Genomic DNA, 16,701 nt, shown 5'->3' on the forward strand with positions numbered 1-16,701 from the left:
GTCGGCTCGCTAATACACAGTCACAGTCGACCGAACGATATAGGTGGGCCGTTTGGCACATACCTCCACTTCAGATCTTGTCACTTTCTTACGGAAAACGCTTGTTACTCGTATGTTCGTCTCGTGAACAAACATGATATGCATTTCACTGTTTTTTCTTTACCAACATACATAGTCACTTTTGTTTTTGACAGATTAGAATTAAGAACTTCCTAATCCTTCCTAACCAATAAAAAAATTAAATGTAATATTTTCTGGGCGAAGTTCGATTGAGAAAAGTTGGAACCCTGGACTAGATAAATAGGTTTTTTTCATTGCTAATTTCAATTTTCCTTGGTTGTGCCTATTTTTAGTTATTCTGGAACCCGCGTAGGTATATCCAAATTTTATAAGATCGGTGAGAAGATTAGGATGTCATTGAATTACAAGTACACGTGAAGAATAATTTTAAATATCTGATTTTAGCTTGAATAAGTATCGTATTTACAACGCGACTTACAAAACATGTTTATCTCGGAATGAAGCAATTCCAATTCAAATGCGCATTCTTTATATATAATAATTGAATAATAGTTATAGAGATTTCCACTGAATATTATTATAGTTGAGGTGTATTGGTCTGAAAGTATTTTACCCAGAATCAACATTAGGTGGTAACTCATACTTGTATATATTTTCTGCACAACACTACGCATAGCACCGTCTAGACTAGACACCACAGACAGCTGTGTACATGTACATTCTATGTCCAAAATATTTATGCATTTTTCGTCTTATCACAATGGAATAAGGTATAAACATATATTTTTAGCTCGACTGTACATAAATAGTTAAATTGCAATATTACAAGTCTGGCGTATAAAATGATAATGGGTTATGGTTATGGCTATGGCATGCGCAAAATTAAAGATTTTATACCTTGTTATTGTTCTTGTAACGCTTTAATCGGATTGTGAGGGGCTCCGAGCCGATACGCGGATTCAATACGTCTGTTTCCAACTTCTACTTTATAGAATCTGAACTTATACATTATTAAAGCAATTTACAATTCTATCGACCGGCGGCCGCCTGTAATTCCATGCATGAGACATTTTCTTTTCACCTTGAGATTTTTTTTATGTCGACATTCATGTTGTAGAAGGCCCTCAGTTAAGTTTTGATGGAAATATATATTTTAAATTCGCATTTCAAACATTTGCTCAATAAATAATCAAACGACCCTTATAAAGCATTATACTTCGTTTCATCGTAAAAGTCGTCGTAATAAATCAGACTATAGCACTCTTAGAGTAACAATAAAGTGAGTTTTATAATTACTGCATGAGTCGTAATGCATCCGATTTAATCCATTAAAGTGCTTGTAATTAAACAATTGTTGTAGGTAATAGTTAACTTGTAATTCTCTAGTCCATAAAATTAAACTTGCTTCTCTCCCTTAAAAATAGTTAAAGCACCAAATGAACGTATACCTTAAAAATAAGATTATAAGCTCTTACCGTGAATTTGCCCTTTGGAAAAATCAATTTATCTGAAAGAAAGTAACAATAGAAAAGATTCTTTTTACGACGCTGTACCTTTCAATATCCAACAATACAAACACAATAGCAATATTTAGGAAAATTGCCGCCTGAAGGAAATTTGCTTAATATTTCCCTACAATTTCAGTGGAACCAAAATTATTCCACCGGATACTTGAAATTATATTCGTTACAAATATGTGATCGCGGCCGGCAAAACGTCCCACTTTGTCGCTTACCATAAGGACGCTTTGACAGGTAATTAGTATAAAGTTACAAGTAAATCTCGTCCTTATGGCAAGCGACGTTTTGCTGGCCGCGTTCACATTTATTCATTAATTCTGACATGAAGAGATTAAATGTTTGAATGAAAATATTTAAGTGTTAATGTAGGTATTTTGTCAGACAACTGCCTGCTATTAGAAGGATCTAAGCGAGCGAACGGTTCCAAGATCTGTACACGCCGATTACTGCTATTTGTTAATGGACACACACATAATAATATAATTCAATTATTTACTTAAGAGGGAAGAATAGTTTGCAATCCTAGCGAAATAACGATATCTTTTCTATGAAATTTCATTTTGGTAGAAAACGTTTCCCACTAACTAAATTTTAACAAATAACTTTGATTTTGATGTCGATCGCTTCAGCATAATTTTTTTTTTGCAAATTTTGAAAAAAAAAAAGGAAAAGCCTTTAAACCTATTTTTTCATTGTGTCATAAAATACTAAAAAATCATGGAGAATGGATTTTTTTTAATGGACGATCACTTGGTATATACTTCTCTTAATTTCAAGCCACGTAGAGTTACATACGAAAATCGCTTACCTACAATTCATTAATCTCTAGTCAAGTGGTTTGCTTTACCTTAGTAAAACCTACCTCACTACCTGTACCCCTAGTGTAAATAAATTCGATTTCGAAACGTGACGTACGCGTTTGCGTTTAGTCTCATTTTGTATTGGATTTAGAAAGAGCGCGCCAAGCGGGACGTTTTGGAAACTCAAAATCCTATATAAAATGAGACTTAACGCAAACGCGTTCGTCACGTTATGATGTCGATCAAATTTACACTAGGGGTACTGAACTTTCTACTTTCACGGAGATAAATACTTAATAATTGTCAGAGAAATGTGTAACATAACACAGTAATATGTGTAGATCGTGGAATAACAGCGTACGACTACTCGTTTCGATTTCTTATTGACAAGGCGATATTCAAATAGCCGGACACTGAACGCGGCCCCTTCTATATTTGTACATCTATTACCTTTAATAAACAACGATTGCAATCAACTTCGATATTGTTCCCAATTTACCTACCGCTCTCCCATGGATTACATAGTACTACAACACAGATAGATACGCCACTTACAATAACCCGAACCTTCCATTATGATACGGTCAAATTATGTTTTTTGAAAAACAAATTATATCCAAATTGAGACTCATGCAGTGCAGTATGATACCATTGTGTATAGTGCCTTACGTATACTAGCATCCCCTCCGCTCCCCCTGACGCAACCCCCCTTTTAGCATGAAATATGTCCCGGTTGGCAGATTTTATTTAATTTTTTGGGAAAAGTATACATTTGAGAAATAAAATTTCAATGACAGAAATAATCCTTATTAAATTCTTAATAAAAAAGCTCATTTTTTTTATATGATACACCATTTTTATATTACAGCTAGATGAACTAGAATATGACATAATACTTAAAGAAATCGTATAGGGAGAGCCGACTTGTTCAACGGCTACATTTTGTCGAAGTTCATCTAGCTAAAACATAAAAACCGGGCAAGTGCGAGTCGGACTCGCGCACGAAGGGTTCCGTACCATTATTTATAAAAACGGCTTAAAATTATGTTTGTTGTAAGGGAGCCCCCCTTAAATATTTATTTTATTCTGTTTTTAGTATTTGTTGTTATAGCGGCAACAGAAATACATCATCTGTGAAAATTTCAACTGTCTAGCTATCACGGTTCATGAGATACAGCCTAGTGACGGACGGACGGGCGGACAGCGAAGTCTCAGTAATAGGGTCCCGTTTGACCCTTTGGGTACGGAACCCTAAAACCGGTGCATCATTTAAAGAATAAAACCTTATTTGGTAAGAATTTATCAAGGGCTAATTCTTACATTGACAATTTTTTCCTAACTGTAATACTTTTCTCAAAAATGAAAATAAACCGTCAACCGGGACATGAAATGCTTAAAGGGGGGGTTGCGTCAGGGGGAGGGTAGAGGACGCTAGTGTGCGTAAAGCACCATACCCAAAGGTATCATGCTGATGCACCATTTTTATGTTGACGACTGGTCTAGCTTAGCGGGTAGTGACCCTACACCCTACCTATGGAGCCGATGGTCTTGAGTTCGAATCCCGGTAAGGGCATTTCTTTGTGTGATGAACGCAGATACTTGTTCCTGAGTCATGGGTGTTTTCTATATACATAAGTATGTATTTTATCTATACTAGTATGTATGTCGTCGTCTAGTACCCATAGTACAGTACATGCTTTGCTTAGTTTGATTTGTGTAAGATAAGATGTTCCCTAATATTTATTTATTTATACACCATTCGTTTCAAGCTGGATATAATTTGTTTGTTTTCCCCATACATTAGATCATAATTTGACCGAAATATAATTATGAGCAGACGGCCCACCGACCCGCCGGGCACTTGGCCATGTTTTTACGGTAGTACGGAGGCATATCTAGTATAAAATACATATGTCTACTAGTAAACTTGTTCAATTGGCAGTGGCACACAGAACGCGTGTGCGCTATTTTTATCACGAAGCTTTTTTGCGAATAATACTATAATTATGTATTATCTATGACCTAATCCCGTATTAGCTGTTCATATACATTTACGTATACCTATGACGTGGGCGTCAGTCAAATATTGTATGTTAATATTTACTGGCCGTCTTATTTAATTTTATCTACCAATACTAAATAAAGAGCTCAGGCAAGTATAGTATTTAATGAACTAAGAAATTTGAGAACCTATGACATACTCACATAGAATAACGTAAGTACATTATGAAGCAAGAAGTTTTCGTAGGTACTCTATGTGCACATATTGCATGCATGCCCGCCTGCACTTTGTGGTCGAATGCAAGTCATGGCATCAAACAGGATCTTGGCCCGAAACTTGGCTGTGCAGTCAGGCCTCGCAATAGTAGCTTATGTGACTGATACATAATGAAAGGCATTAAAATACGAGTGTGGGTTTAAGAAACGAACGTAGTGAGTTTCTGAAAAGAGTTCACACGAGTGTTTTAATGCCTAAATATGTACAGACAGTTACATACACTATTTTATCTGCACACATATTATAAACTTTCTATGATCTTTCTATGCTGTATGCACTAACCGCGTATTACGGCCGTGTTGGGGTATCGTTGCTCTCTGGCGGAACTCGCGGATACTCCGAATATCTTCATCGCTCATTTTACCCAACATTTATGCTATCTTAGTTTAAAAATAACTAACAAATTAATTTTAAACTAGAAATTTAATATTAGAAACTAGTTAAAAGTTAAACTGTACGTCAAATGGCGGCAAATAAAACCTATGGAAGGTAGAGTTAAGGAATAGAATCTCCATGTACCAGAAATGTCTGACAAAAAACCATAAATAGGTGGCGCTACAATACCAAGTATACTTAAAAAAAAATCGAATCATAGACAGCGCACTTCACTCCGTCAATAACGCCTAGGTTCTTAGCTACTCTAGCGCTACTCTGGAGAGATTTGGAACTATTATTTATAGCTGACAGCTGGAGACTTTTGCAACAGTCCTGCCTATCGAGATTCTATTCCTTGCCTCTACCTTCCATAATGAAAACTTTTTTCACGCATGTCACGCATCCGTACTTTTTTTTAATTCAGAGACAAACTGTAGTCGGGAGCCGATTGCCATATCTTTCGATACCAACTAACATGCACGATCTGTCCAAATTGTTTGCAATTTACATTTCATTTAGTATAAAACGTCATCTCGAGTGATATTAGAATAGAGGGTAAATAAAATTGCTTTTTTTTCTCAGATATGTTCTTTTTAATGTTAGTACAAAGTCGATTTCGTTATTGTAATAACGCAATAACAGCATTTTCACAGATAAGGAAATTTGTTATAACAAATATTTTATCTTAATGCTGGATGCTGGCCATTATTTATGGATTTTGGTAGCGGGTCATAGAGGATTTATATGTCTGTAGATAAAAGATTTTTACGTAAAAAGCACTAAAGCTGCACCTAATGGAAACACTTGGGTGACAATTGTATGCCTGTGCCTGCAAATGTCACTCAAGTGAAGAGAGTTATATTCATGGTGTAAGTTTTAATTAATAATATGTTACGTTGACTATGTACTTAAGAACTTATAACAGAGACTCGCGCCTGCAGTCAAACTGTGTAAACAGTTTTGCAGGAAACTGTACTAGATTATAAGTTTATTCCATGAAATAATAAAAAAAAATAATAATAATAAAATAACGTAGATATTAATAGTGCATAAGGACTCGATTCATTCATACGAAAAAATTAAATAGTCGTGCCTCTGATTTTTTTTAAACATTGGTTAAATAATGCGTTTATTAATTAGGCTGCGTTAATTACATCGTAAAGTGTACTTGTAGAGAGTTTATGTGCATACTTATTTCTGAGTATGCGAAAAAATCACGACTGTGTTGAATTCAATCCAATAATTAAGTACATTTATTTATTGTAAACCAAATAAATAACGGCAGCGGCGGCGGCTCCTTACGAGAATGGACATATCTTGCTAACTAAATAACATGGTGTAGGTAAGAGTTGTCATTTAAATTCTGAGAAGTGAAAGTTTTTCTTGATAATCATCAACGTTCTTGCAAAACCCGCGTAATGTCCAAGGCTTAAATGAAATCCAGTCTGAGATGGTCGCGTCTGGGCAAATTACGTGTTGCAAAAAAGACCCGCGGTTCGAGCTGAATGCTAAACGATGAGTTTTCCTCGTGCTCAATTAATGGAATCAATTTCACACGATTCTCCATTATAGCCTTTATTAATATACGCAATGCGCTGTATACGCACGGCACTATAATATATTAATTGTTTTCGTTTTGCATTGTTACCCATTTCGTTGTTTCTTTCGACTCGTTTGCTCATTTATCTTTTTATCTCAACCAATACCGGATAGGATGTGTTTTTTCGAAGAAGCGGTCGACGAGATTACGTGACGACTGCAGCGTACGCAATCAGTCCCTTTTCACCCTTTTCAAACCGGAGATGATTAAATTATTTTAGGGTACCGTTCATTTGCACAAAAATGATATGTTTTTTTGTATAACATGAGGCCACACGCGCTGTTGGCACGATGGTTGACCGATGTGTGCCGAGGCACGCAACCACGCATCGTATAAAAACAAACTACATAGCCTCGTGACGGCGGTAATGAATCTTTTAGATATATTGTACACATCATATTGTTAAATCGTCGGGGTGGTTAGCCATTCACTGTGTTGAAGTTTCATGCACTTTGGGTTCGCCCGCATGGCTTATGGATTCGTGCGTAATTTGAACCGCAGTGCCTTCTTTAACTGATTTTACCGGATTCCTGATTAGTCTATTCCTTGGTTCCAGTTGCGAAGGATGCAAAGGCTTCTTTAAGCGGACCGTACGCAAAGACCTCTCGTACGCGTGCCGCGAGGAGCGCAACTGTATCATCGACAAGCGGCAGCGGAATCGATGCCAGTACTGCCGCTACCAGAAGTGTCTGGCGTGCGGCATGAAGCGCGAGGCCGTGCAGGAGGAGCGGCAGCGCGCCGCGCGCGGCGCCGAGGACGCGCACCCGAGCAGCTCGGTGCAGGTAAGCGATGTATGTGCTCTCATCTATATCACACACTCATTTCCATAATAATATTTTTTACTTTAGCGACTACTGAGAAGTAAGGCGGTCGTCACACTGCTGCCGCATCCGGTGTGATGCGGTACGTTGTACTCGTATTTTGAATTTGAAAGAAATACATGTTATTATAAGTGCAATATTTAATTTTAAAGCAAATTTTGTGATATTTTATGTTCGTTCGCCATTTTATCAGTTGAAAGTCGTCTATTGCTGTGCATAAGCCACCCCAAGGATCTCCTCAGTATAACACCGGTCCAGGGCTGCCCTCCTCCAACAGTTCCCTTCGATCTTAATTAGACCATCAGGCCACTTTATTGAGCGCCATAATAGTTACTTCTATTTAGTTACCTGGGTAGTGTTCCTGTTCCAAAGAATTATAAAATATACGTATAAGTAACTCTAAAACTCATGTTTTTTCTTCTAAAATAAACTTTTACATTATTAATATATTGCGATCTGATAAGAGTGATAAGCTTCGTTCGGTACAAGTGGCTTGTTTAATGAAGCTAAATTCGGATTTATATTATTTCATAAAGGGCATTGAGGCGTTATCTGCCTAAGGCTCGTGGCGGGAGCCGGCCCTAACAAAATAAAAATAGAGTTTTAGTGTTGCTTTTCGCCTAAACCAACGGCTCAATGTTATTAAGAATGATTGAGATATAAGTAAACTATTCATTGTGTAAAACATTAGGTATGCTTAAAACAAGAAATATTCATAGCTGTATGGGGTCATCCACTAATTACATCACACGAATTTCTAGGCTTTTTGACCCCCCCCCCCCCCCCCCCCTTCGTCACACTTGGTCACATTTGGTAAACTCTGGTGTGACGTCACATTTTTCGAATTGGCTATTATTAATATTTTATCAAATTATTTTTGATAAAAGTATTATTAGTAATTTTATAATAAAAAACCGATTAGGAAAGAAAATTAAACGAATATCGTTCCAAAAACTCATTATTTAACTTTACAACGAATAAAAATTGAAAAAAAAAAAACGATTACTGTTGATTTTAAAGTGACGTCACAAAGTTGGTGCTTTCCCCCTCCCCCTTGTCACAACATGTCACATTTTCTTGTCCCCCTCCCTCCCCCTAAACGTGTGATGTAATTAATGGATGACCCCTATGTAATAAGACATTAACTATTATGATTAAAATATTATGCGATGAAAAATGCGTCTCGTGACGTGTATACGTCTGGGATTTTACAAAAATCAAATTACTTATCCCGAACACATCATATTTCTAATTAGACTAGTACTGTCAACATCAATAGTACCCTGGGATACTTTTCCAAATAGAAATAGATTTCTACAAGTCGCGTTCAAAAGTAAATATTACAGTTATACCTATTATTCTACATATAATAAACATATACATATATTTTATTAAGCTTTCAGAAAATGATGACAGAAGATACTTTTGTCGCGTAGTTTGATACGTTACTTTTGATGCTGACTGTACATGCGCTACAATAGTTATTTGTGTTACAAGGGGATATATAACCCGAGCTAGCGAAAGATTCCAGAAGTGGAATCTTGAGCGTTTCAAGGCACGAGAGTGAAACAAACTTTGTCCCCGATTGAAACACAAAAATTTTCAACACACCAACGCAAGGAAACCACTAACTATGAAATAACAAAAAATTCAAATCAAATCAAATGAATATAATAAGAAAAATATCATTTAAAAACAATAATAAAAAAGTTAATTCTACAAGCTAACGTAAGGAAACAACTCAAAAAATGTGCATCCGATTGCTTTGCCCCACATGTAGATAAATAAAATGCAACTTTCTCGTTCGTTTTTGAACAATCAAGAGGGCCTTTACCAGTTAATGTGATGATTTTTTTTATTGTCATTATGCAGATCGACCTTATGTTTGTTGCCTCCCTGCATAGCACTTTAATTTTAATCTTAGTAACTACAATGCGGTAGAATAATTAATTGGGTGACCTACTTACCCGCAACCTGGATCTATGTGTTTCCAGTGACCAAATTATTATTTATTAAGAAAAAAAACTAAAGTAAAAACAGTCTCAGGTGTTCAATAAAGAGCACCTTATCTTACCCATGTCTAAATTGTAGTTTTTTGTAAAACTGCGCCGCGGTTTGGTGTCCTTGTCACGGCACATTACTTTGATTTCGTCGCGTACTCATTATAGTCCGTTTTTTTTTAGATTTGAAATTTTATAACCTCAAAAGTAGTGGTAACTTCTTCTTCCAAAATTAAATTGAAGTAAACATACACATTACATTACATATTATTGTGCCGCACTATTAGATAGGGACCCTAGCGTTTCGGAAGAAAAAGCTCATTACTACTACTTTTGAGGTTAGAAAAAAAATATCTTAAAATAAACGGCGTATACTCACATTGACTATCTAGTCTAAACAGACTTTAAAAGATAAAATCTTGTCATAAATTCGTCTTTAGCAACATTTTACAGATACTATATTTCGACTCAGACATATCAGACAGATACTTTATTAAAATTCTATATTTTACTGATATTCAAACCGTTGGCGAAATAACTTTCAATTAATGTTTTATTTTTAAATAGTTCTCAAAGCAATTACAGACTCGTGAAGTTGCCAGTTTATTTCTCGCGTAGGTATGTACATACCAATATAACTTGATCGTTCGCTTGTTACACTTAGTGTGTACCTTAAAGTTTAACAATATGTGCATACACGGTTTATAACTTATGCAAAGGGAATAAAATACAAAACTTCTGTCTATTGTTAGACGAGACCGTAGTGACACTCTAATTTGCATATATGGTAAAATAGAATAAAAATAGCGGTATTGGGGTAATTTTGTCAACGATGACTAAAAGGTTTTGGTTCGCAGGCATACATTTGTATCCATAAATAAATATTATAATATCCAGCGCCTTTAGCGTGCGTTTTGCGAATGATAATAACTTCGTTGCCTACTTTTTGTAAAATAATTAATGTCGATCGAATTATATAGAATCCAACAAACACTTTTCCGTTTCCACAGGCCTCTAACGTTTTTCGTATTCGAAATAACATAATACATATTTTTAATTTTTAACAGCGGAACAAGCTTTTATTCACGTAACAAGTATTTATTGTTCTATCCGTCAATACGTAAGCTATCTAAATTTGTAGTGTTGTAAAAAAACTGCCTGTATGTTCAATTACGTCATTTTTGCGTCAACGGCATGAAAAGTACGGGCCCTGCTAATAAATAAAATATAAACCGCTCTGAACCTTTGCAACCGCCCTCTTTACTCCTAATTTAATTAACATTTGCGTAATAAAATGACTGGCAAAAATATTACTTAATTAGTAGCAATTTACCTGTACATGACATGATACATTATTTTGTTAACTTTGCGCGTAGTAATACTGCTACTTACTCCTAAAATGTGTGACCGCGGCCTGCAAAACGTCCCACTTTGTCACTTGCCATGCGCCTTGACAGGTTATTCGTATAACGATACAAGCAAATCTCTTTCTTATGGCAAGCGACAAAGTGAGACTTTTTGCCGGCCGTGGTCACAAATAGTAATCCATATAAAGGGTTTTAAAACTGAAGTTGGCTTCTAGTGGGTCATTTGCAATAATTCGCTTTGATAAATTTGGTTTTAATAATAAATCTACCTAATACATACCTAAATGTAACACTAATATATAAATGAACAAAAATCTAAATAAAACAATCCTGATTAATGATGTGAGGGCAGGCCTACCTACATACCTACCGTCGTTCGCACCTATCTATTATAAGCGTTTGGTTTTGCTGGTAAAAACATAATGTTAGAATTGTAATAATTAACGATAAAAATCACAAAACCCGTTACTACTTTATTTGTTTCTCAATCTTCTAATTTATTTTTATTGTGCAGGAGCTGTCTATCGAGCGGCTGCTGGAAATGGAGTCGCTGGTGGCGGACCCCAGCGAGGAGTACCAGTTCCTGCGCGTCGGCTCTGACACCAACGTGCCGCCGCGGTACCGTGTGCCAGTCTCCAGCCTCTGTCAGATAGGTAACGTGTTTACAATCTGTGAGGTGGATACTGGTCGCCGCCACCACCTGCCACTCGAGCCTTCATTCAGTTTGCACCCTAACGCCTCGGCCGCGAAAAGCATGCTCCACGGTGACGCCTATCGCCGTCGTCCGTCGCACATTACGAGTACGAGTAGTTAAAACAACGTGCGTTCCATGACCCTCGGGTTGTTATGCCAATTTAAGGGAGGCTTTTTGTAACCGTCGAACGACGGTTCCTTAGAGTGCAGTTCATATTTGTCATGAGTATGTATTTAGTATCGTCAATGTTATACATAAAAATTAAAAATGGAAATACGCAACACAACACGTTACTCGAAATGTGCTCCACGCTTTCCGTTTACTTCGCGTCTTGTATTATTTAAGGAGATAAAATCTTGGTGGCGCATCCTTCTTATAAAACAACGTGCATGGTGGAACGATTAAGGTTGGATGCAGAGTTGCAGATAGCTGTCAAAGCTTAGATAAAAATATCCGAACATTCTCCGTTATTATAAATACGACTGCAGTAGAAAAAAGAAACCCATAGTTTTGGTATTTTGTTAGAGCTTTGTAATTTGCATAGGCGAGCATTCGATAAAACATTAAGAAAAAAAGCTCCTCGTCAGTTTATAATTAATCCTTACTGGCATAAAGAAGCAAATAGAAAGCAGAAATAGTCCTTCTCAAAAATATACAGCGGTACGTTTTTCTGAGAACACAACTAATGTTATGCTAAGAAACACCTAATCATTATTTTTTTTTATAAAATTATTTGAAGACTTATTTCTGATGATGAATATGCGAAGAATTCTGTTGAAATCAAATATCGCGAAGACATATAAATTGGTAAAATTAGCGTCTAATAATACAATTTACGAGATTGATGCTAATTTGCATTTAGACATCCTAAAGCAAATTGATTTCATAATTGCAACAGATTAATCGAAAATAACGGCGTATCTGCTTCATAACGAAAACCATCTTATGTCTATTACAATACGTATAAGATCAGTTCAATTTAGAATTGTCAATTGAATGTAATAATAATATTACAGTAATCTGGCACGCTAATGGGAGTCAATTTAATATCGAAGGAGGATGAGAATTGATTTGTTTGTATATTTTATTATACGTCCATTAGGTAACCTGTATTACTTTTGTGAGAAAGATCCGTGATTAAGTTAGTTGGACTTTTACTTACTTAAATTAAAGAAACATGCAGAGTTTGAAACAATATCTTGTTATAAATGTAATTCAATTATTAAAAATGATTAGATTTAACCATTAGGTACACCACACATTTTAACTGTGCCTTATTAAATTCACGTCCGCATAATGTTCGTTTCTCCTAGGTGGGTGTGTAATGTTTGGTATAATTTTTTTTGTATATATTCATTTTTTTTTTTTTTTTTTTTTTTTCATTATATATTCATTCGATATAACAACATTTGGTATATTTTTAACGGGTTTAATCATTCACTACATATAATTAACATTTAGTATAACAACAAAATATATGCACTTATTTTGTGTGTATATTCATCACTACGCATAACGTTTATTTCGTATACATATACTACATTTGATATAACACTTATTTATTATAACAATCATAATAATATGCTATAATTAACTTTTAATGTACAACTCATATTATATAACTAACTAGCAGTATAAAAAATAGAGATGGTCAACAGCCGCAAAAAAAGCAACAAATAATTAATCAAATACTTGAGCGAAAACAAGAATACAAGGAAGATGAATTTCTGCGAGCAATGGCTTCTAATTTAATTTTGGAATGATATTGCAAAGTGGAATGTAAAAAATATACATAATTTTTTGAATACATTGCGTTTTGTGTAACCACCTTAAACTAATTTATATCATTGGTATAGTTCTAACCTAACCTAACCTATTTTTCTGAAAGCAATCCGTTTCTTTAGGGGCACAGTTCAAACCTAACCTAACCTACATTTGTGATAGCAGTTCGTTTCTTTAGGGTTCACAGTAAAGTTCTAACCTACCCAATTTTTCTGGTATTAAATTTGGAATTGTATATCCAATACATTATATAACAAATAGTTATTCTCACTGTGCTTTAGATGAAATTAGCGTTATACTATTTGAATATTATTAGAAATAAGCATTATACTCAAAGAACGCTATAATAATTGTTATTCGATATGATGAACATTACAAGAAACAATAATTATTCGTAATGTGTATATATAATCTGTTGTTGTGTCAAACAATAATTATATCAAATGAGCGTTATTACAACTAATATAATATAAAAAAATTATAGCGATCGATACGCACCCTTCCTAGGTGTGTAGAGTTCCTATCCAACTTTGAATACCTCTGTAATAAACGTCTGAACCAATCCATCCGATTCCGATGCATCATATTTGTTACGATTTGACACCAACACGTCGTGGTTTTCTAGTTTTTTTTTTAGGGTTCCGGCCTTAAAAGTATAAAACAGAACCCTTATAGGATCACTTTGTTGTCCGCCCGTCCGTTTGTCTATCTGTCAAGACCCTTTATCTCGGGAACGCTTGGAGGTATCGGGTTGAAATTAAAACCATATACTCAGGCCTAGACCCTTGAAACTGTGAAAAAATCAAACTTCTAAGTTAACGTAAAAGAAGATACAGCCGTTTTTGCCGCAAAAAACGTATATTTCGGCACCCTCAAGGGAATCAAAATTTATAGGGTATACGTCCCGTTTACCTAGAACTATGAAATTTGGCAAGTAATATCGTCTTACACTACAAGTACAGGGAAAAATCTGAAAACTAGATTTGTACAAAATAAAAAATAAATAAGTTAAATTTGTACGGAACACTCGGTGGGCGAGTCCGATTCGCTCTTGTCTGGATTTTTTGTTATGGGCAATTTGGTAACGAAAAAACCAAACATAACATGTTATTGGCTATCATCACACGAAATAATTGGCCGTTACATATTTGTGACATCATAGATATTTATAAAGCGTGTCTCACAACACAACGGAACAATAAAAAGTATGAATGTTGATAAAAAAAAAATGTAGATCAATTCGATGGCGACAAAAAGTTGCGTTATTTTTAAGGGATTTTTCCTCTTGCTTGCCAAGTCGCGGAGAAGAAGTGGAATGTAGGTGTTTGTTATTCTGAATAATGTTTTAGTATTCTGAATCCCCTTCGCTTTAGTTTTGAATGTCCTCGATGGGCAGATAGCATTCGCGACCTGTTAGGGAAAATGACTCTGTTTTGTTTAACTTAATCTTTGTACCTAAGTACCTATGCGTATGCGTGCCTCCCATATCTGTTGTTATTTTTGTGATAATAACACTGGCAAGTATGTTAACGAGACGATGCTTCTGTTAAACTAATTATTATGGGTTCTGGAGCACGGCGCAAATAAACCACACCGCCCGTACTGAATACCTTTTAGTAAACATTACATTACCCTCATTATTAAACAGGTCAAAAGTTGGTAATAAATTAATGCCAAGGGCAAGCCAGTAGCTACATGACTTGAGTGAAATTAAAGACGTTTTGTGCGTATTTATAGGTATATCATGTTTACTTTTTCAATTTGTCTTATTGGAAAGCTAGTTTTAACTTTTTACTTCATTTCCTTATATTTAATTATTAATAAGCAATCAATTGCTTAAGTAGACTAAGACTGATGGCTGTAAGACGATTTAAAAGTAGTTTTTGCTAGGCCTAAGCCTTGAATATAGACTATTTTGACTTTGACACGGTCGCAGTTGAACGACTCCTTTGCGGATGAAATCTCGGACAGAGCCTAACAGAGTATAAATTATCAAGCCTTAATACATTTTAAAGTTTATTGTAAACTAATTTCAAGTAAATAGCATCCTTAAAGTTGTAACGATAGAGTACAAATTGCATTGCAGGCAACAAGCAGATAGCGGCGCTGGTGGTGTGGGCGCGCGACATCCCGCACTTCGGGCAGCTGGTGCTGGAGGACCAGGTGGCGCTGATCAAGGCCTCCTGGAACGAGCTGCTGCTCTTCTCCATCGCCTGGCGGTCCATGGAGGTACGTTCACACTGTTTCTTGCCTTTACGCGAACCTTATTGCAATTAAATAAGTTCTAGTATTCAGGTCAGTTGTATTACTTGTTGTGTTAGTCTATGTGCAATCACCTATACGAATAGGTATGCCAGCGTAACTAGTTATAATCAATATTTAACATTTATATAATGTGAAATATAATACATAAAAGCTACAAAGACAGGTTTTCTCTTCGGTCGTAAAACTATTTTAATTTAGAACTCTCCATAGCTCATAAGTACCTTAACATCTATTACTCGTAAAATCAAATGAAACCCACACTAATCGCAGCCATATTGCGGGGGCTACTGGTATTTAGCAATAATCAAAAACAGATGGTGCGCGTCACTTCATTTATTCAATGCGCTGGGATTGGCTGAAATATCGTTGCGGGCCCCGAGACATCTGCGAAGGTGTTATTATTATTAATAATAAAATGTTTGCAATAAAAGTAATACTTCTAAAATGATGTAGTGCACAATAACCATGGAACTCGTAAATGTTTAATAAGCACATGACTCATAAAAAGGCAATGTTTCTTGCATTGGTGTTACTGCACCATTTTATATTTCTGTTTAGGTTCATTGAAAAAAAATGTGCAGTGTTAAGAATTGTTAGTTTTCATTTAATTGATTTCATTGTGGTGCAAACATAGGCAGTTTAATTTAAGTTACATGCATGTAAGTGTGATGGTGTAAGCAGTAAATTTGTTTTCAAACAAATAAATACAACACAATACATTTTTCTCACCACACTAGCTTGTAATGGCTCTCTTTATTCTTCAAAAACTAATGAGGAAGTTGCATTATATCCACAAGACAAGAATAGAAATAGTTATTTGTACAACAAGAGAGCAAAGTTTGATATTTCTTCGAGTGCTTGTTTTGAGTCCCGTGCAAGCGAAAGATTCTAAAATAGATTCACGAGCGTAGCGAGTGAATCTAATTTAGAATCTTGAGCGTAGTAAGGGACTCAAAAGCGCACGAGATAAAATAAATAAATAAATATTATACGACATTATTACACAAATTGACTAAGTCCCACAGTAAGCTCAATAAGGCTTGTGTTGAGGGTACTTAGACAACGATATATATAATATATAAATATTTATAAATACTTAAATACATAGAAAACACCCATGCTCATCACACGAATAAATGCCCTTACCAGGATTTGAACCCGGGACCATCAGCTTCGTA

General features: G+C 35.5%; 1 protein-coding gene across 6 annotated transcripts in view; it reads left to right on the forward strand.

The window, feature by feature from the left end:
• LOC133517691 (protein ultraspiracle homolog) overlaps nt 1–16,701 on the forward strand; it is a 58,147-nt gene that overhangs the window by 32,683 nt on the left and 8,763 nt on the right. For 5 of the 6 annotated variants that reach the window (XM_061851058.1, XM_061851053.1, XM_061851056.1 and 2 more), the window contains 3 exons: nt 7,151–7,385; nt 11,297–11,435; nt 15,345–15,487. In XM_061851058.1, coding sequence (XP_061707042.1) covers nt 7,151–7,385; nt 11,297–11,435; nt 15,345–15,487 — 517 coding nt within the window. The remainder of the gene's footprint in view (nt 1–7,150; nt 7,386–11,296; nt 11,436–15,344; nt 15,488–16,701) is intronic. The other variant, XM_061851057.1, reaches the window with a different exon arrangement.

This window comes from Cydia pomonella, chromosome 5, assembly GCF_033807575.1.
Source record: "Cydia pomonella isolate Wapato2018A chromosome 5, ilCydPomo1, whole genome shotgun sequence".
In the NCBI taxonomy this organism is placed as follows: Eukaryota; Metazoa; Arthropoda; class Insecta; order Lepidoptera; family Tortricidae; genus Cydia; species Cydia pomonella.